This window comes from Molossus molossus, unplaced genomic scaffold (genome assembly GCF_014108415.1).
Source record: "Molossus molossus isolate mMolMol1 unplaced genomic scaffold, mMolMol1.p scaffold_m16_p_6, whole genome shotgun sequence".
Taxonomy (NCBI): domain Eukaryota; kingdom Metazoa; phylum Chordata; class Mammalia; order Chiroptera; family Molossidae; genus Molossus; species Molossus molossus.
In genome coordinates, this window is record NW_023425399.1 from 54,149,769 (window position 1) to 54,172,364 (window position 22,596).

The 22,596-nt window shown below is 41.6% G+C and overlaps 1 protein-coding gene across 11 annotated transcripts in view; it reads left to right on the forward strand.

Annotated features, from left to right (window-relative positions):
• Window positions 1-22,596, forward strand: part of RUVBL1 (RuvB like AAA ATPase 1) — a 94,535-nt gene that overhangs the window by 9,652 nt on the left and 62,287 nt on the right. For all 11 annotated transcript variants that reach the window (XM_036244057.1, XM_036244054.1, XM_036244056.1 and 8 more), the window contains exon 3: window positions 16,820-16,952. In XM_036244057.1, the coding sequence (XP_036099950.1) occupies window positions 16,820-16,952 (133 nt within the window). The remainder of the gene's footprint in view (window positions 1-16,819; window positions 16,953-22,596) is intronic.

Sequence of the window (22,596 nt, forward strand, 5' to 3'; positions counted from 1 at the left end):
ACAGTTGTTTTATAGAATATCCTACAAGTATCCTACAGTGATTGTATTATATTATACACTTTGTATTATATTAAAACATGTCTATTAAACACTTTGGCAGAACACTGCAGATGTTGTGCCCTTCCATTGCTTCAAAATAGAAGGCTGATGCCAAATTCCACTGTGAATTTGGATTCTTTAGTAATTAATGAGTAATCTGTGAAGTGATATGTTGAGATGTTGTGAGTATACTTTCACCCTATGAATGTAGCATTTATTGATGGTCATTGCTTATCAGTTATCACATTGGTAGTTGCGAAACGGTGATTTTTTTATATTATTAAATATATTGGGTGATGTGGGTTAGTAATAATATTATATATATATCAGGTGTACAACTTTATAATATGACTTCTGTGTACTCTATTGTTTGGCCACCACCCAAAGTCTAGTCTCCGTCTGTCACCATATATTTGAACCCCTTTACCCTCATTATCCTCTTCCCACCCTTTTTGCCCCTGATAACCCCCATTCTGTTGTCTGTATCAATTTGTTTGTTCATTTGTTGCTTGTTGTTTTATATCCCACATATGAATGAAATAATATGGTTCTTGTTTTTTTTCATTTGACTTATTTCACTTAAGCATAGTAGTCTCAACATCCATACATGTTGTCGCAAGTGGCAATATTTCATCTTTTGTATGGCTGAGTAGTATTTCATTGTATATATGTATAATGTCTTTATCCAGTCATTCACTTCCATGTCCTGGCTATTGTGAAAAGAATGCTTCAGTGAACATAGGGGTACATATATATCTTTATGAATAAGTGTTTTCTTTTTTATTTTAAAAATGTTTTATCGTTTTTTTGTTTGTTTGTTTGTTTGTTTTTAGAGAGAGGGAGAGGGAGAGAGAGGTAGAAACATCTATGAGAGAGAACATTGACTGGCTGCCTCCTGCATGCCCCCCCCTGGGGATTGGGCCCGTAACCTGGGCATGTGCCCTGACTGGGATTTGAACTGGGGACCTTTTGGTGCATGGATCAACGCTCAACCACTGAGCCACACCAGCCGGGCTGAATAAGTGTTCTCAATATTTTTGAGTAGATTCCCAGAAGAAAAATTGCTGGGTCATATGGTAGCTCTGTTAATTTTTTGAGGAACCTCCATACTTTTTCCATAGTGGCAGAACCAATGTACATTCATACCAGTAGTGTACGAGGGTTTCTTTTTCTCTACATCTTCTTCAACACTTTAAAAAAAAATCTTTATTGTTAAATGTATTACAGATGTTCCTCATTTTACCCCCATTGATACCCTCCTCCCCACTTCCGCACCCCTCCTGCCTTTTTCCACAGTGTGGAAAACTTACATATAAGTTTTTTGGTTTATTTCCTCCCACCCCCTAACCCCCTTCCCTTTGAGGTTTGTCAGTTTAGCAACCAATTTGTACTTCTTAATCCCTTCACCTTTTTTACCCTCCCCCAAACCCCCTCCCATCTGGCAACCAACAAAATGTTCTCTGTATTTATGAGAATGTTTCTGTTCTGCCTGTTCATTTTCTTTGTAGATTCCATTGTCGATAGATATGTATTCATTGCCATTTTGTTTGTTCATATATTTTATCTTTTCCTTCAAAAACACCCTTCAACATTTCATATAAAAACAGTTTGGCGATGACGAACTCCTTTAGCTTTTTCTTGTCTGGGAAAGTCTTTATATGGCCATCAATTCTAAATGACAGCTTTCTAGGATAGAGTAATTTCGGTTGTAGGTTCTTGCTTTTCATCACTCTGAATATTTCTTGCCACTCCCTTCTGGCCTGCAAAGTTTCTTTTGAGAAATCAGCTGACAGTCTTATGGGAACTCCTTTGTAGGTAATTATCTGCTTTTGTCTTGCTGCTTTTAAGATTCTCTTTTTGTCTTGAACCTTTTGCATTTTGATGATGATGTTTTGGTGTGGGCCTCTTAGAGTTCATCTTGTTTGGGACTCTGTGCTTCCTGGCCTTGTATGTCTGTTTCCTTCACCAAGTTAGGGAAATTTTCTGCCATTATTGTTTCAAATACGTTTTCGATTTCTTGTTCTCTTTCTTCTCCTTCTGGCACTCCCAAGATGCAGTGTTGTCACGCTTGAAGTTGTTCCAGAGGCTCCTTACACTCTCCTCATTTTTTTTTTATTCATTATTATTATTATTTTTTTTTTTTGTTACAGATGTTTCTCCTTTTTTACCCCATTGGCACCCCCCTCCCCAACACCCCCACCCCGTCTCCGGCTTTGTTGTCCATGTCCATTGGTTATGCATACATGCATTTAAGTTCTGTGGTTTATCCCCCCCTCCCCCCCGCCTCTTCTGAGGGGTGTCAGTCTGTGCCTTACTTCCATGATTCTGGGTCTACCGTATTCCTCAGATTGTTATGTTCATTATATTCCGTATATAAGTGACATCATGTGGTATTTGTCTTTTTCTGCTTGGCTTATTTCACTTAGGATAATACTTTCCAGGTCTCTCCATGTCATCTCAAAGGGTAAGAGATCTTTCTTTCTTACAGCTTCATAATATTCCATTGTGTCTATGTACCACTACTTTTTTATCCATTCGTCTACTGATGGACACTGGGCTGTTTCCAGATCTTAGCTATTGTAAATATTTCTGCTACAAACATGGGGGTACATATATTCTTTCTGATTGGTGTTTTAGTCTTCTTAGGGTATATTTCTAGAAGTGGGATCACTGGGTCAAATGGAAGTTCAATTTATAATTTTTTGAGGTAACACCATAGTTTTCCATAGTGGCTGCACCAGTCTGCATTCCCACCAGCAGTGTACTAGAGTCCCCTTTTCTCCACACCCTTGCCAACACTTGTTGTTTGATGATTTGTCGATGGCGGCCATTCTGACAGGTGTGAGGTGATACCTCATTGTTGTTTTAATTTGCACCTCTCTGATGATTAGTGATGTTGAGTATTTCTTCATATATCTCTTAGCCATTTGTATGTCCTGTTTGGAGAGGTGTCTTTACAGCTTCTATGCTCATTTTTTTTTTTTTTTTTTTTTTAATCCTCACCCGAGGACATCTTTCCATTTTTTTTGTTCAGGTAGAGTGGGAGGGAGAGAGAGGAACAGAGAGAGAGAGAAACATCGACGTGAAAGGAACACATCGAGTGGCTGCCACCCGCATAACCGACCAGGGCCGGGACAAACTGCAACCGAGTTACGCGCCCTTAGCGGGAACCGAACCCGGGTCTCTCAGGACCGCAGGCCGACGCTCTAACCGCTGAGCCAAACCGGCCAGGGCCATGTTTTAATTGGGTTCTTTGTCTTCCTTTTGTGGAGTTGTATGAGCACTCTCTATATATTGGAAATTAACCCCTTATCTGATATATCATTGGCAGTGATGTTCTCCCATACAGTGGGTTGCCTTTCCATTTTGATGATTGTTTCTTTTGCTGTGCAGAAGCTTTTTAGTTTGATGTAGTCCCCTGTGTTCATTTTTTCCTTTGTAACTGTTACCTTAGGTGATGTATCAGTGAAAATTCTGCTGCATATGATGTCCGAAATTTTGATGCCTACATTTTCTTCTAGAATTTTTATGGATTCACCGGTCACATTTAAGTGTTTTATCCATTTTGAGTTTATTCTTGTGTAGGGTGTAAGTTGATGGTCTACTTTCATTTTTTTGCATGTAGCTGTCCAGTTTTCCCAACAGCATTTATTAAAGAGGCTGTCTTTACTCCACTGTATGCTCTTACCACCTTTGTCAAATATTAATTGAGCATATTGCCTTGGATCCATTTCTGGGTTCTTAGTTCTTTTTCACTGTTCTATATGCCTGTTCTTGTGTCAGTGCCAGGCTGTTGTGATTACAGTCGCTTTGTAGTATAACCTGATATCTGGTTTTGTGATACCACCTACTTTGTCTTTCTTTTTCAAATTTGCTGTGGCTATTCGGGGACTTTTTTGGTTACATATGAATTTTTGAAGTATTTGTTCTAGTTCTGTGAAATATGTCGTTGGTATTTTGATGGGGATTGCATTGAATCTATAGATTGCTTGTGGTAGTATGGACATTTTAATGATGTTAATTCTTCCAATCCGTGAACAAAATATATGCTTCCACTTTTTTATATCTTCCTCTATTTCTTTTTTCAATGTCCTGTAGTTTTCTGCAAATAGGTCTTTTACTTCTTTGGTTAAGTTTATTCCTAGGTATCTTAATTTTTTTGCCGCCATGGTAAATAGGATTGTTTTTTCAGTTTCTCTTTCTGTGCATTCATCATTGGTATATACAAATGCTGTCAATTTCTTGACGTTCATTTTGTATCCTGCTACTCTGCCAAATTTATTTATTATGTCTAGTAGATTTTTGACGGAGTCTTTGGGTTTTCCATGTATAATATCCTGTCATCTGCAAATAATGACGGTTTCACTTCCTTCTTTCCAATTTAGATCCCCTTTATTTTTTCCTCAAGTCTGATTGCTGTGGCTAAGACTTCCAGTACAATGTTAAATAAGAGTGGCGAAAATGGATATCTCTGTCTTGTTCCTGTTCTTGAGGGAAATGTTTTTAGTTTCTGCCCATTGAGTATGATGTTGGCTGTAGGTCTTTCATATGTGGCTTTCATTATGTTGAGATATGATCCCTCTATTCCCACATTGCTGAGCATTTTTATCAGAAATGGATGCTGGATTTTGTCGAATGCTTTTTCCACATCAATTGATATTATCATGTGGTTTTTATTCTTCATTTTGTTTATGTGGTGTATCACATTTATTGGTTTGTGACTATTGTACCAGCCTCGCATCCCTGGGATGAATCCCACTTGGTCATGGTGAATAATTTTTTTGATGTATTGCTGCATCCGATTTGCTAGCATTTTGTTCAGGATTTTGGTGTCTATGTCATCAGGGATATTGGCCCTTTAGTTTTCTTTCTTTGTAGTGTCTTTTTCTGGTTTTGGAATTAGAAATATGCTGGCCTCATAGAACGAGTTTGGAAGTCTTCTTTCTTCTTGAATTTTTTGAAATAGTTTGAGGAGACTAGGTGTTAGTTCTTTATTGAATGTTCGGTAAAACTCCCCTGCGAAGCCATCTGGGCCTTGGCCTTTGTTTGTTGGGAGAGTCTTGATTACGTCTTCAATTTCCTTAGTTGTTATTGGTCTGTTCAGGTTTTCTATCTCTTCCTGGTCCAGATTTGGGAGACTGTGTGTTTCTAGAAATTTGTCCATTTCGCTTAGATTGTCAAATTTGTTTCCATATAGTTGTTTATAATAGTTGTTAACGATCTTTTGTAATTCCATGGTGTCGGTTGTTACTTCTCCTCTTTCATTTGTGATTTTGTGTATTTGGGTTCTCTCTCTTTGTTCCTTGGTGAGTCCATCTTGTTTATCTTTTTGAAAAACCAGGTCTTTGTTTCCTTGATCCTTTGAATTGTTTTCTTGGTCTCTCTGTCATTTATTTCTGCTGTGATCTTTACTATTTCCTTCCTTCTACTTGCTCTGGGGTTTTCTTTTTGTTTGCTTTCTAATTCTTTAAGTTGTGAGGTTATACAGTCAATTAGAAATTTTTCTTGTTTCTTGAGGTAGGCCTGTAGTGCTATGAACTTCCCTCTTAGAATTGCTTTTGCTGCATCCCATAGATTTCGTGTTGTTGTGTGTTCATTTTCATTGGTTTTCACAAAGTTTTAAATTTCTTCCTTGATCTCCTCAGTAACCCATTCATTGTTTAATAACATTCTATTTAGCCTCCATGTGTTCAAATGTCTTTGCATGTTCTTGTTGCAATTGATTTCTAGTTTTATGCCATTGTGATCTGAGAAGATACCTGATATGATTTCAATCTTCTTGAACTTGTAGAGATTTTGTTTGTGTCCTATCATGTGGTCTATCTTTGAGAATGACCCATGTGCACTTGAGAAGAATGTGAATTCTGTAGTTTTGGGGTGTAATTCTCTGTAGATATCTATTAAATCCATTTGGTCTAGGGCTTCATTTAGAGTCTCTGTTTTCTTGCTAATTTTTTGTCTAGAGGATCTATCCAGTTCTGTCAACCTGGTATGATTGTATTGCTGTTGATTTCTCTTTGGAAGTCCTCCAGAAGATTTTTAATATATTTTGGTGCTCCTATATTGGGTGCATTTATATTTATCAAGGTTATATCTTCCTGTTGGTTAGATCCTTTCAATATTATGTTGTGGCCTTCTTTGTGTCTAATTATGGCCTTCGTTTTTAAATCTATTTTATCAGATATCGGTATTGTTACCACAGCTTTTTTTTGTTTTCCATGTGCTTGGAAAATTTTTTTCCCTCCCTTCACTTTCAACCTACTTGAGTCTTTTGTTGTGAGGTGGGTCTCTTGAAATAACATATAGATGAGTCATGCTTTCTTATCCAATCAGCCACTCTGTGTCTTTTATTGGCCATTTACATTTAGGGTGATTATTGATATGTACTTGTTTATTGCCATTTTTGTTTAGTGTGGTGTTATTTTTTTTCCTATTTCTTCTACTAATTACAGTAGTCCTTTTTACTTTTCTTGCAGTGCTGGTTTCGTCCTAATGTATTCCCTTAGCCTTTTTTTGTCTGCGAAGCTCTTTATTTGACCTTCTATTTTGAATGATATAGCCTTGCTGTGTAGAGTAGTGTTGTATTGATTACTTCATGCCATTCCCTTCTGGCTCGTAGTGTTTCTTGTGAGAAGTCAGGTCATAGCCTTATGGGATTTCCTTTGTAGGTAACCTGTTGCTTATCTCTTCCTGCTTTTAGGATTCTCTCTTTGTCTTTAATTTTTGGCATTTTAATTACTATGTGTCTTGGTGTGGGCCTGTTTGGATTCTAATTACTTGGGGCTCCCTGTGCTTCTTGAACTTGAATGCCTTCTTCCTTCACCAAATTAGGGCATTTTTCTGTCACTATTTCTTCGAATATATTCTCTAATCCTTGCTCATTTTCTTCTTCTTCAGGGACTCCTATGATGCGAATATTATTACATTTCCAGTTGTCCCACTGTTCTCTTAAGCTGTCTTTCTGTTTTTTAATTGTTTTTTCCTTTTGGTTTTGTGATTGATTTTTTTTCTACTCTGTCTTCTAATTCACTGATCCCGTTCTCAGCTTCCTCTACTCAGCTTTTTTGACCTTCCAATGTGTTTTGCATTTCTGAAATGTCATTTTTTATCTCTTCTTGGTGGTTTTTAATTTACAATTTGTTTCTTTTCAGCATATCTATGTCCTTATTCATGCTGTAGAGCTTCCTCAAGATCACGGCTCTGAAATCACACTCTGTTAACTTGCCTAACTGCTCCACATTGATCTCATCTTCAGTGGAGGTCTCTTGTTCTTTCATTTGGCTTCTTTTTCTGTGTTTCACCATTTTGACTATCACACTGGGCTTTGTAGCCTGTCAAGTTTTCCCTGTAGGTGTTGGTGTTCTGCTGTTTGTGGCTCCCTCTCTTGGGTTTAGATGAGCGAGGGAGTACCCAGTTTAAACACCACTGTTAAGTCTTACTTTCCTGGTTCAAGTTGCTAGCCCCAGAAAGGTATTGTTATCCTCTAGCTTTTTGCCTGGAGGTTTGCAGTCCCGGTTACTTGAAGAGTTTTGGGTTGTCAGTTGATTGAAAAACTCCTTCAGGTGCTCAGCATAAGGGGCTTTCCCAAGGGTGGGGGAGATGCTGGTTGGTAATGAGCCTCAATTAGCATTTCAATGGCCCACAGGGTGAGGTTGGATCTCCATGGGAGGGGCTGCTGCCTCTCCCCAGAGCCCTGGGAAGGAGCAATATGGCCACCATCCTGCGTGGTAGCAAGTCAGCAAAAGCTCTGAGTGCCCTCCAAATCCCGAGTGCCCCCATACAGTTTCAGTCCAGTCTGCCCTTGCTCTGTCAGAGCCCAAGGTGAGTGGCTGTGGCTTTTTTAGCCTCTGTCCCGGCTCTGCGCTGTGGAGCTGCTTGGGAGTGTAACTCGAGGGTGCTGCTCCCAGCTAAGGTTGCTACTGTCTGTGGGCTCCCAACCCCCGTCTCGCTCCTTGGCAATCCTACCAGGATTGAGTCAGTGTCCCTGGTTATATGGTCCTTGCAAGCTGCTTTTCTGTTGCTTCTTCCCCTCGATTTGTCTGTGTTATAGTTGTAATTCCAGTTTGTTTCTGGGAGACCGTCTGTGTAGCTTCCGTTTACTCTGCCGCCATTTTGGAATCCTGACTCTCCTTATTTTTTCGGATTCTTTTTTCTTTTTTTTGTTCAGATAGAGGGAGAGGGAGAGAGAGAGAGAGAGAAACATCGACGTGAAAGCGACACATCGAGTGGTTGCCACCCACACGACCCAACGAGGGCCGGGGACAAACTGTAACCAAGGTACGTGCCCTTAGCGGGAACCGAACCCGGGTCTCTCCGGACCGCAGGCCAACGCTCTAACCGCTGAGCCAAACTGGCCAGGGCGGATTCTTTTTTCTTTTTGCTGTTCTGATTGGGTGATTTTGCTTTCTTATATTCCAAATTGATTTGTTTCTTGGCTTTACCTACTCTACTATTGAAACTGTGTAAATTATTCTTTATTTCAGTTAGTGCATCCTTCATTTCTGACTGGTCCTTTTAATGCTCTTGAGGCCCTCAGTAAGTTCACTGAGGTTCTCACTAAGTTCATTGAGCATCCTTATAAGCAGTATTTTGAACTCAGCATCTGTTAGGTTGCTTATCTTCATTTCGCTTAATTCTTTTCTTGGGATTTTGTTCGTTCTTTCATTTGGGACCTGTTTCTTTGTCTCCTCATTTTGGCTGCCTCCCTGTGTTTGTTTCTGTGTATTACTTAACGAGAGGTATGGGGCTATCTGAGACCGGATGTTGCTTGTTTGAAAGAATTTAGGAAAACCTGAAGCAGTATCCAGGACAGGCCAATCCTAAGGTAAACCAACTGGCAACAACTTGGGTGGGCCTGAAAGTTGGGTGGGGTGGAGCTTCAGGGGATCACCAGGGCAGGCAACCAGTATGAGCCAGGTTGCTGGAGTCCCAGATATGGCTTTTGTATGCTGCCCCAGGGAAGGGCTCACCAAAGGAACAAAGGCCTTTGACAGCAAGTTTGTTCCAGAGAAAGCCCCCTCTCTAGCCCTCATTCCAGTTCTTCCCTGTACGTCTCTGGCGCCCCTCAAGCTGCCTCCCCTCAAGCTTAGAGGTAGTGAGTTCGATAAGTTCGTGTGCGGGCCCTTTAAGAGTAGCTGCCTGGCCCTGGCCGGTTTGGCTCAGAGGTTGGAGCATCGGCCTGTGGACCAGAGTGTCCCGGGTTCTCGGGGCACATACCAAAAAAAAAAAAATGAGTAGCTGCCTAGGGTTCCAACTGCCTCAACCTCCCTGAGCCTCCGTTCACGCTGATTTTTCCAGCCAGAAGTGATAGGGACTTCTCCTCTTGGCACTAGAACCCTGAGTGGGTCGCCTGGTGTGGGAGGGGGACCCCTTAGTTCTTAGGGAGGACCTTCTCAGCCGAGGTGTCCTCCTGATTTTTATCCGCCACACGTGGGTGTGGGACCAGCCTGTCCGCCTCTGCCTCTCTTACTAATCTCAATGTGGCTGTTTCTTTAATTTTGTAGTTGTTCAGCTTGATTTCAGGTGGTTTTGAATGATGGTTGTTCTGTAGTTTAGTTGTAACTTTGATGTGGTTGTGGGAAGATGTGATACCGCGTTACCTACCCCACCATCTTGACCGGAAGTCCCTTCAACGCTTGTTATTTCTTGTCTTACTGATAATAGAAAATGGTGATTTCCAAAATGTTATTTTTTCCTACATATTTTAACTTGCTTTTTTGTTTGTTTTTGTCAAGATGATAGCACCCCACTCCCTACAAAGTTGTTTAGTTTTTCTCTTCTAAATCTGGCTATTTTTGATAGCATCTTTTTCCTCATTCATGAAACAATTTCTTCCCTTTTTATTTTATTCCATATCTGCTTTTAAAATATCTTTGATCAATTTGTGAAACTAATCTCCTAAAGTTAGGACTGAGTGCTTCCTATGAGGACTTGTGAGAGCCCTACTGTGCTACCAATCCATGGCACTTGATGTGACATGGATTTTCTGGCAATCAGATAGTGCAAAGATCAATCCTAAATCTTAGAGCATACTAGGGAGACTTTCTTTCCTTGCCCAGAACGAAGGCAAAACTAACAAGTTTATTTTTATTTATTTATGTAAAAAAAATTTTTTTTTTCTTTATTCATGAGAGAGAGAGAGAGAGAGAGAGAGAGAGAAACATCAATAAGAGAGAACATCAATTGGCTGCCTCCTGCATGCTCCCCATTGAGGAACGGGCCCACAACCTGGGCATGTGCCCTGACGGAATCGAACTGGTGCCCTCTTGGTGCATGAGTTGACACTCAAACATTGAGCCACACCAGCTGGGCAAAACTAACAAGTGTATACCTTGTACCTCATGGAGATTCTCGTGTGTGTGTGTGTGTGTGTTAATCCTTACCAAGGATATTTTTCCATTGATTTTTAGAGAGAATGGAAGGGAGGAAGAGAGAGAGAGGAACATTGATGTGTATATACATATTGATTGGTTGCCTCTCACCCGACCCCAACCTGCCCGGGGATTGAACCCAGGTATGTGCCCTAGACTGGAATCAAACCTGAGACCCTTTGGTCAGCAGGCTGACACTAATTGCTGAGCCAAACCAGACAGGGCTCTTTCTTTTTTTTAAGTGTGTTTTTATTGATTTTTTTAGAGAGAGAGATAGAAGTATCCGTGTGAGAGAGAAACATCCATTAGCTGCCTCCTGCACGCCCCCTACTGGGGATTGAGCCAAAAACATGTGTCCTGATCAGGAATCAAACCAGGACCTCTTAGTCCATGGGACGACACTCAATCCAATGAGCCACACTAGCGAGGCCTGTGGCCCTTCAAGGATCCTTTTTGTTGAAGGGTTTCTGCTTTAACACTACACTTTGCTGGGTTTCTGGTATCTGTCAACCATGCTTCAAACATTCAAGGCAATAGAGGTTTACTACTATAGGTTCATTATTATATATTTATTGTTAGGTGTTTTGTAACAGGAAAGATTTCCAATTGCTCTACTGTGCCATATTACTGGAAACTTTACTGGAAAGGGGACCTGGCACTGAGCGGTCTGCCTAAGACCAGCCAGTAGTGTATGGGTTCTTAACTTCGTGCAGGAAAAATTTCACAACATGAGATCAGGTGAATTTTAGAGGATGTTTATTAAAGCTGGGACAGTGAAACAAGGAAGGACTAGGGAAATGAGCCTAAGTTGGTCTGCTTTGGCTCACTAAGAATTCAGAGAAAAGGGGGCCTGGGGACAGGCTCAGGGGTTTGTCCAAGATGAACTGCCACTGCCCATTGCTGCCCTGGTTGCAAGCCTCGTGGGGTCCCCTAGAGTTTAGGAGATGCATGCCTGTGGGGAAAGGGACTGGGGAGAGGCGCCAGAATGATCCTGGGAAATGAGAGCACAGTATGTGCTGGGTCCTTAGTCTTGAGGTTTTTATTTCTCTTGTAGGTGGGAATCTTAGGGGAGGTCTTAGGGGAGGGTTTGAGTAGAATATTCGTCAGTTTTCTAGATGTGATTTTTCAGAGTTGTGGTCTTCACTGATTGGTCAGTGTCAGGGTGGGTGGGGGGGGGCGGTTGTCAGTCATTGCAGTTGGTCCTGGTGTCACCCACCTGGTTTTGCTGCTTTTCTGGGTCTGAAGCTAAAATGCAACTGAGGCCTAGATGTTATTTGTAGGTAGGTGACCTATATCTGCTGTAAATTGCTCTGCCAGTTTGTTTAGCTGTCTGTTTCCCTATTCCACTTGTCCTGGCTTACTGGCCTGTCCTAGGTGGAGTACCTTATATAAACTTCCCTGGTCCATGACAACTTATCCTGGTCACAGGAGTCTTTAAAAGCAGCAAGCCCCCTGCCCTGGCCGGTAACTCAGTGGTTAGAGCATTGACCCACGGACCAGAGTCCTGGGTTCGATTCTAGCCAAGGGCACGTACCGCAGTTGCGGTTTGTCCCTGGCTCCAGTTGGGGTCATGCTAGTGGCAACCAATAGATCTCTCTCTCTCTTTCCCTCCCTCCCTCCCTCCCACTCTGTCTGAAGATAAATGTAAAAGTATCCTTGGGTGAGGATTAAAAATAAATTAAAAAGGCAGCAAGCCCCCTAACAGCTCTTAAGTGCTCCAATGCCTGCAGAGTAGAGCAATCCATAGAGAGAGAAAACCCTTGGCCAGAGGAAGAGATACAAGGAGGAAAGAAAACACATTTTGTCAGGTCTTTCAAGCTAAGGCAGCTAGGATGACTGGTTTACCAGTAACAAAGCGATCTGAATCACAGTACCATAATGTTGGCAAGGGCGAAATGGTACTGTTGTTATAGAGCTAGGAGAGGTAAGGGCCAGGGCAGTGTGCTGGGGAAGTGGTGGGGGGGGGGTAAGGGAAAGAGAAAGGCACAGGCATGCTTCAAGTCGCCATTTGGGAGTTCTATCCAGGTCACCAGAGTTTGTTGCCAAAAAGGGGACCTGGCCCTGAGCGGTCTGCCTAGGACCAGCCTGTAGTGTGTGGGTTCTTAACTTCATACAGGAAAAATTTCACAACATGAGTCCAAGTGAATTTTAGAAGATGTTTATTAAAGTTGGGGACAGTGAAACAAGGAAGCACTGGAAATGAACCTAAGCTGGTCAGCTTTGGCTCATTAAGAAGTCAGAGGAAAGGGGGCCTTGGGGACAGGTTCAGGAGGTTACCCAGGATGAACCTCCTGGTTGCAAGCCTCATGGGGTCTCTGAGAGTTTAGGAGATGTGTGCCTGTGGGGGACGAAAGTGGTGGGTTAGGTGTGGGTGTGCTCCTGGGATGGAGAATGCTCCCTGGGACCTTTGTTTTGAGAGGTTTTAAAGACTTGGTGTTTAGGGGATGATCTCAACAGAATATTCATAAGCTTTATGCTGATGTATCAAAATGAGGTTTATTCTCAACTTCATCTGTCCTTGAGTGTAGTTGGTAAATGACACAAATTGTATTTTTGCTATCTGTCTTCCTGAGTAGGGTGATTTAAGCTATTTACCCCTGCCCTAGCTGGTTTGGCTCAGTGGTTAGAGCGTTGGCCTGCAGTCCAGAGAGACCTGGTTTCGGTTCCCGCTAAGGGCACATACCTCGGTTGCAGTTTGTCCCCTGCCCTGGTTGGGTCATGCAGGTGTGTCCCTTTCATGTTGATGTTTTTCTCTCTCTCTCTCTCTCCCCCTCTCCCTCCCTCCCTCCCTCCCTCCCTCCCTCCCACTCTATCTGAACAAAAAATGGAAAAATGTCCTTGGGTGAGGATAAATAAATAAATAAAATCAAGAAAGAAAAAAATTATTAAGCTACTTACCCTTTGCAGAGAATTGCAAATCATTTACTCTTAAGCGTCCCTATTTAGGGAAGGTAGGATTACTGGATGGCGAAACTGCTTGGCATCTTGATTTTCTAGATGGCTGCAAACTGCTGTTTATCTTGTCTCAGTTTTCCTGTTCCACTTATCCTGGCTTACTGGCCTATTTCAGAAGCGTAAGTCCTTCATTTCTTTTGTAATATACTATTTTCCTCCTAGGAAACATGAGAAGTTCTCAGCACTTACAGATTTGTCCAATTCCTTTTTCATGTATGAAGGCATGTGGTAACTCTCCTGCTTTATAGTATGCTGATGGGCCCCAAATTTAGGCAACTTAACTGAGTGACAGGTGCTTATTTAGAGATGCAAATACATGGTACATATAGACCTTCCATTTTTGAGAACCTCAAACCATTAATAACAAGGCTGTGTGTTGGGTTTTAGAAAAAGATGTTCAGCCTGCCTGGTGTGGCTCAGTGGTTGAGCATCCATGCGCCAAGAGGTTGCCGGTTTGATTCCTGGTCAGGGCACATGCCCAGGTTGTGGGCTGGACCCCCAGTGGGGGGCGTGCAGGAGGTGGCCAATTGATGTTCACTCTCATCGATGTTTCTGTCTCTCTCTCAAAAAAAAAAATTTATAAAAAGAAAAAGATGTTCAGATGAGATTGAAAATAAAGTAGATTTCTTTAATCTTCTTTTGTCAACCACCTCTTTTTTGTGTGCCACTTGCATGGGGGGTGGGCACAAAGAAATAATGTGTTGGAGATTGGGGTTTGCATCCTTGCTAACTGTTTGACCTGAGGTGAATTGGTAACTTCTGAGTTTGTTTCTAAATCTGTAAAATGCCAACTGTATTATTAAATTCATAGGTTAGTTTGGAGGCTTCAATGAGATCTCTCTTGCAGGTGACCTAGCACTATATATAGTAGGTGTAGGTATAGTAGATATAGTAGCCATATTGTATACCTGCCTTCTGGGAACTTTTAAATGGAGGAAACTAGACACATCTGAAGCACTTTTTCTTCACTAAGTATTTATCATATTTTAAAGGAAGTATAATGATCACCTCTTCTGTATTAAGTAGAAATGGAGGGATGCCATAGAATCAGATACAGTCATTGTCTTTGAAGTTTGCAACCAAGGGTAGGGAATTGGGCCTATTGAGACACCTGAATGAAAAAGGAGCAACCAAGAAGGTGGCAGGGTTTAGATACAAGGTGGGCATGGCCAGTCTGTGAATCCCATTGGGAAGCCTGGTGTTAGAGTGCCACTCCTCTCTTTTTTTTTAATCCTCACCTGAGGATATTTTTTTCCATTTATCTTCAGATGGAGAGAGGGAGAGAGAGAGAAAAACGTCATGTGTGAGAGACACATCGATTAGTTGTCTCCCGCATGACCCAATAAGGGCCGGGGACCTAACTGCAATGGAGGTATGTGCCCTTGACTGGAATCAAACTTGAGACTCTCTGGTCTTCAGGCCTATGCTCCAATCGCCGAGCCATAATGGCCAGGGCATCACTCCTCTCAATGTGCCCCATCATGGTCCAGAAATTTTCCTTCTTTTGCTCTTAGAATACTAAGGTATCAGTGTCAAGATCACAAACTCAGATGCCTGCTCAGACAAATACTGTAGTAGGGATGAGTGAAGTGCCTGGGTGCAAGCAAGCTCCAGGGGGCGGTGCAGCTGTGGTGGGCTGGAGCAACACCCCCTCACTAAAGGAGGCAGCTGCTCTGGGGATTCATACCAGGTGCTGCCACATGCTAATGAGCACCCATTATAGCTAGACCTCCTATTTTCTCAGAAGAAGCTGACTATAGGCATAGTTCGTTTTATTGCTCTTAACAGATGTTGTATTTTTTTATTTATTGACTTTTAGAGAGGGAGGAAGGGAGAGGGAGAGAGAGAAACATCGATGAGAGAGAACATTGATTGGCCACCTCCTGCATGCCCCCACTGGGGCTTTGACCCACAACCCGGGTATATGATATGTCCTGACTGGGAATCGAACTGGGACCTCTCAGTCCATGGGACAACACTCAATCCATTCAGCCACACTGACCAGGCAACAAATTGAATTTAAAAACATAAATGAGTCGTGGCCGGTTAGCTCAGTTGGTTAGATCATCGTCCTGATACACCAAGGGTGAGGGTTCGATTCCTGGTCAGGACACATATAAGAATCAACCAATAAATGCATAAATAAGTGGAACAACAAATTGATGTTTATCTCTCTTCCTCTCTCTAAAATTAACAAATTAAAAAAAATTTAAACACATATACACACAAACACAAGACTCTGCCAGGCAAAACAGAACCAGTCTGTGGGCAACAAATTTGCTATCTGTGATCTAACCCAGGACCTTCATTTGGCAGATGAGGAAATTGGGCACCCATCGATTTGCCCTGTGCCCAGGGTCACACTAAAAATTAGGGGCAGAACCAGGATTAAAGCACTGTATCTGCTTTTAGGGCTTCACTATATGTTCATTCTCTAGGGGATTCTACTATCTCAGAAACTATCACCAAAGGAGCATTAAAAAGAAAACCTAAGCAGTACCTTTACTGGGCCAATTTTACACCAGTCTCAGCCACTTTGTTGTTCTTCAGAACCAAGCTTGTTTTCTTCCTTAGCCCATACACCCTGGGAACTGACCTTACTCAGATTCTTGTTGCGGTGACATGAAAATGGCGTTAAAAAGTCATGGCATTTCCTAGTCCTGTACCAGATTTAAAGGACTAGGTTTTTGTACTTGATGTTTGACCATATATCTCTAAAGTCTGCTTCTGTTGAGCATCTGACAGCTGTGGTTATCTTACCAAAAACTAACTTGTGGTTTTACTAGGGCATGTTCAAATGTAATTTAAGACCAGTTCATAGCTTCAGAATCCTACCTCATGTATTCATTATGTGTGGACCACTTAATATAAAGTGAATGTTGCATAATTTATTTATTTCTGATGGGTTGTCTTTCTGTACCTATACAAAAAGAAAGCAGTTATGTCAAAGACCCAGTAGTGATGTTCTTAGAAATTAGGTCATGACCCTGTTTTGATACTGAAGGAACAGTTTTGGAAGAGTATACTGATTATGATGGGAATAGGATCTCTGTAACCTTGTTGCCAGAGTTTATGTCCCACTCCTCCATTTTCTAGATTATGGTACCTGCGATGTGTTATTTAATTTCTCTGTTTCTCAATTTCCTCATTTGTAAAGTGGTAAGAGTTGTAGTATCTAATTCATAGGGCGAATGGGAGGGTCATGTGAAGAAGCACTTAGAGTTGGGTCTGCACTGGGTCTCAATGAATGATAACTTGTAATTACAGGGATGATTAAAAATGCCATTTAGATTGTAAATCCATATGAGTCATCAAACATTTATTGTGTGAAACATGCCAAATGATGTTAAAACTAAAGACTAGATTTTTAGTTGTTCCCGGTTAATAGTTGTTTTTTAACAATATATTATATTTTCAAGAATGTAAAACAAGTACGTTTTTATTGTTTTCTGTAGACAGCTCTAGCTCTGGCTATTGCTCAGGAGCTGGGTAGTAAGGTGCCTTTCTGCCCCATGGTGGGGAGTGAAGTTTACTCTACGGAGATCAAGAAGACAGAAGTGCTGATGGAGAACTTCCGCAGGGCCATTGGTGAGTATCATGTTTGTGGGAGTAGGAGTTCTCACTTGCATGGTGCACTGAGGTCTCATGGTTGTGAAAAAGACTTGATGGTTTATATTTGTTGCACTGCTCTTTTTTGTTTGTTTTTTCCACCATTAGTGTTATCTTTATAAATAAAACCAAAACCCAGTTTTTCTAATTGAGGTGCTTTAACAATCAACAAACGTTGGCCCCAGCTCTAAGGCTGGAATTCTTAACCTGACAAAACAGATGTGGCTATAAAGTGATTTTTAAGAAACAAATCAGGCTCAGGCCATTGTGGCTCAGTTGGTTGAGTGTCATCCCATGCACCAAAAAGTCACCAGTTTGATTGCTGGTCAGGGCACATGCCCAGGTTGCAGGTTCAGTCCCCAGTTGGGGTGCATATCGATGTTTCTCTCTCTTTCTTTTTTTTTTTTTTGTACAGACAAAGTGGGAGAGAGAGAGGGAAACATCGATGTGAAAGGGACACATCGAGTGGCTGCCACCCGCACGACCAACCAGGGCCGGGGACAAACTGCAACCGAGGTACATGCCCTTAGCGGGAACCGAACCCGGGCCTCTCCGGACTGCAGGCGGACGCTCTAACCGCTGAGCCAAACCGGCCAGGGCTCTCTTTCACATTGATGCTTCTCTCTCTCACTCTCCCCCCTCACCCTCCCTCTCCCTTCCTCTTCTTTCCCTCCTCTCTCTCTCTCTCTCTCTCTCTCCCTCCCTTCCCCTCTCTCTAAAAAAATGAATAAACACATACATATTTTTTAAAAATACTTAAAATGAAAAAGAGACAAGTTAGATTTTCCTGGCAGCCTTTTTATGCGTTTACAGATGACTGTCCACTGGAAAGGTTTTGGACTTAAACCAGAAGCATTGTGTGTCATGCTGCCAGAGGGCCCCCAGTTCTGGATGTTGAGCCAGAAAAACTGTGGCCTATCAGAGAGTGATGATACCGTTTGGTCACTGGCAGAGCTTTGTGGCTGGTGGTGCTGACCTCATAATGCTTGGAGCTACCATATTGAATGTTTGTTATGTGCCAGGCCCTTGCATTGATTATAGCCTTTCCCTCTGCCAAGAGGAAGCTCTCAGTCTCATTTAGCATCTTATAAAACAGACTTTGAAAGTTTAATAATTTGCCTACAGTAACCTAGCTAGTAAGTAGCAGAGCTCTAGTTTTAACCTAATTTGTCTGATTCTAGAACTCATCCTTTAAAGATATGCTATGGGGAGGAAATGGCCTTTCTCCCGAATGTTTCCCTCTTGCCAGCTAGGACTTGTGGGGCAGGCTCTTGGCCCCATTTCTTCTGGCTTAACTCTGGGAAAATCTCAGCTTCCCTACTTGTATAAATAGTTTATAACTTTTAAGCTGTTAAAATATATTTAATGTGTCTCTGCATATGCAGGAGTCTGTCTCTAGGATATAGTTAGTTGCAGAGTCATGGGTTATGAACACGGGTCAGTGCCTGTACCATTTTCCAGTCCTTTTGGTTGTCAAAGGTAAATATTCTGAAGAAGGAAGTTTACTAAGAAACTTCAAGGAGCCCTGACTGGTGTGGCTTAGTTGGTTGAGTGTTTTCCCAGGCACAGAAAAGCTGCCTGTTTGATTGCCAGTCAGGGCACGTGCCCAGGTTGCAGGTTTGATCCCTGAGTGGGGTGCTTGCAGAAAGCAACCGATTGATGTTTCTCTCTAATACGGATCTTTCTCTCTCACGTCAATAAAAACATTTGAAAAAATTAGAAATGATTTTTTAAAAACTTCAAGGAAATTATAAAAGTTTAAGAATAGATTTGTCTAGTCCAGGATCTTAGGACAGCTAAAGTCTAGTTTAGGGGTAAGATCCGGTAGGTCCTTAGGCCATGGTTAGGGCTTTGGCTTTTTGGCTGAGTGAAAGGAAAATAGTTTTGGTTTTATAAGAATCTTTCTGGCTACGATAAGGAGGGAAAGGATACAAGTAAGGAGATCATGAGAAGTCTGAGAAAGAGATATTGATAGCTTCAACCAGGGTGGTGGTGGTAGAGGTGATAAATGATTGGATTTGGGATATAGTTAGGTGACAGAACTGACAGGATTTTCTGAAGGGATTAGGTGTTGGGGGCTGAAAGAAAGAGAGGAGGCAAGGATGTTTTCCTCTCCCAGGTTTTGTCATTTTGGGAGATGGGAAGGTATGGGAAGGAGCAGATTGGATAGTCATTAAATGTCTACTATAGATACAGTGGGCAACAAAGGTTGCCCCAGTTGTTGACACATAGTAGGTGCTCACTGAAGTTTTTCTGAATGATACAAGTAGGTGGACTTTATTTTTTATTTATTTTTTTATCCTCACTTGAGGACATTTTCCCATTTTTTATTCAGGTAGAGTGGGAGGGAGAGAGAGGAAGAGAGAGAGAAACATCGACGTGAAAGGGACACATCGAGTGGCTGCCACCCGCACGACCAACCAGGGCCGGGGAAAAACTGCAACCGAGATACGTACCCTTAGAAGGAACTGAACCCGGGTCTCTCTGGACTGCAGGCCGACGCTCTGGTAATCGCTGAGCCAAACCGGCCAGGGTGAGCGGGTGGACTTTAAAGCAGAGAGAAAGCAGAAGCCTTTAGCTAAAGAATATATGCCTTTGGTCTGTGTCTGGCAATAGACATATTTTGTTTGATTTACATAGTGTTTTTAAAAATAAAATTTGAATTATGTAGTTGCCAGTATTTAGAGTTTGGAATATGTCATATAAAATCCTTCTTTCTGGATTCTTGAAAGAATCCAGCAGAGTCAGTCAAAGCTAAGTGGGTGCTCTCCTTTTCAGAGCAGGCTTGCACTCCAGCTTGCCCCAGTCTCAGTGAGACTTGCTCTGCTTCTTAATGTTAGTTGCCAGGTCCAGGTAAGCACTGGGGTTTGGGACTTTTGCTTCAGACCAGACATTGTGAACTGTTTCTGTAGGCTGCTTTGTGTTGTTACTTGGAATATTTATTTTTTATCCTCACCTGAGGATATGTTTTTGATTTTAAAGAGAAAGGGGGGGGGGGGAGAGAGAGAGAGAGAGAGACATCATTATGAGAGAGAAACATGGATTGGTTGCCTCGGATACCCACCCAGACCAGGGATAGAACTTGCAACCTTTTTGGTGTATGGTACAATGCTCCAACCAACTGAGCCAGGGCAGAATAGGAAGTTTTTTAAAATGAAAAATATTTCTTATTGGAAATGATTTTTTATTATAAAACATTGGATTTTTTAGTGCCCATTTAAAACTGAAATATAAGCCTGGCTGGTGTGGCTCAGTGGTAGGAGGTCGCCAGTTCAATTCCCAGTCAGGGCACACGCTCCAGGGTATGGGCCAGATCCCCGGTGTGGGGTGTGCAGGAGGCGGCCAGTCAATGTTCTCTCTCATCGATGTTTCTATTTCTCCCTCTCCCTTCCTCTCTATCTAAAACCAATAAAGAAAAAAAATGTTTTAAACTGAAATATACATATAGGAAAGTATGTAAAACGCACCTATAATTTAACAAATTAAATGCAGTCACCAATCAGCTCATGGTGTAGAGCACAGCCAGCACTATAGATGTCACTCATGTCCTCCGTGGTATACATTTCTCATGTGTACCCAGAGTGTGAGAATTATGTAGCAATGGCTTCTGTGGTCATCATAGCCCTGTATACCCTTGTGTGTATTCCCTAGGCAGCCTGGTTGAATTTTGCCCTTTCAGATTTTATCTAAATGGAACCTACTCTAGGTGTTGTGTCTTGCTTTTTTAGTAACATTTGTATTTGTAAGGTTTAGTCTGTGTTATTACATGAAGTGCTGTCCTTGGACTTCACATTGTTATCTAGGAAGACAGTGGAAATGGCCCACAGGATCCTCTTCAGGGTTTCAAATCTTTTGAGAACTTTAAAATAATTTAATGAACACGTGCCATAGATTTAATTTAACTCATTAATTAATAAGATAATGAGTAGGATGTTACAACTGGTTCAAATATGTGCAGTTATAAAATGCATTTTTACATATTTGAAAAATATTTTTCTGACATTGATAAGATCTGACAAAACTGATATTTACATGAGTAAATGTGTTTAGGTTGCTTAAAGGTAATTTAAATGCTTTCATATTTGAAAAAATAGAGATAAATTTCCCCGGCAGCAGTTTTGTGATTTGCCCTTTTGGGGGTGGGGGAGGTGGTGAGGAGGGCAGCACAGTTCTTTTGATGGCAGCGAAGTGAAGAGAAATTTCTTGATCCTGCCACAGAATAAAAAGGCAGGTCATTGACAGTCTTCAAAAAGGAACCATGCCGACATTTCTCTGCCTTTGAATTTCTGTGAAGTTGGCAGAGGGGGTGGGGAGAAAGCAATAAGCTGACCAGAAATAAAAAGCAAGGAGTCTGTGCTGTTTCCTTGATGCGATGAAGTTCCCTGTCAGGGATTTAGAAACCTGAGCCAGCAGATGAAACCTGTGTCATTTGTGTTGTCGTTGCCAGAGATAGTGCCAGCTCAGCCCCTTTCCTGGCTAATAGCCTGTTCCATTGTCCGTTGACTATATCCCCTGCCTGCTTGTCAGCACAGAGCAACTTCTAAACAAATATGGGACTAGTGAGAGATGGGTATGCCTTTTTTCCCCCCACTCAAGGAATTTCATGTCATAGTTGTCTAACAGTAAATATAGGGAAACTTTTCCATTTGGAGGAATTTATTTCTGTGGGACATAAAAGTTTTGATTTAAAAATCAAAGTTCAGCCCTGGCCAAGTGACTTGGTTGGTTAGAGCATTGTTCTGTGCACCAAAAGGTTGCAGGTTTGATTCCCAGTCAGGGCACATACTTAGGTTGCAGGTTCGATTCCTAGCTGGGGCACATACGGGAGGCAGCTGATCCCCGTTTCTCTCTTACATTGATGTTTCTCTCTCTCCCGCCCTGAAATCAATTAAAAAAAAAAAACATGTCCTCGAATTAAAAGAAAAATCAAAAGTTTATTTTAAAAGTACAGAATTTGCCCTGACCAGTGTGGCTCACTTGGTTGGGCATCGCCCCATGCACCAAATGGTTGCCAGTTTGATTTCTGGTCAGGGCACATACCTGGGTTGTGAGCTCAGTCCCTGGTAGGGGGCATGCAGGAGGCAGCTGATCAATGCATTTATGTTTCTCTCTCTCCTGCTAAAAATCAATAAAAATAAACAAAGTACAGAATTTTCTAAGTTTGTCACAATATTCTGTTACATATGTATTGTTTAGAAAATTTTTGTCATGGTGTTTAGGAACTAAGAATTTAGTAAGGCAAAAATGAAATGCAACCTCTATTTTGGGGCTATTCCAAAACTTCCATTTGTAGGCTATCAGATTGAGTGAAGGTAGAGAAAAACTTTTCCTTAACCTTAATATCTGAGAGAATCTTTGCTCAAATTGGATTTCTGGGGAAAGAAGTCAACTGACCCAAGGATGAGATAATGACCACATTTAAAATGGGAAGTGATTGACACCACTGGCAGTATTTCTTTTTTTTTTTCTTCTTTTTTTTTAGGCAGTATTTTTTTTTTTTTTTTTTGCCATTGGGGTATTTCTGTATCAGAACAGAAGTGGCTTGATGGTGAGGACACCCAAATCATAGCATGGTTTCCTGCCATCAGAAGTCGTTTATATCCACATTTTGAGTAGAACAGAG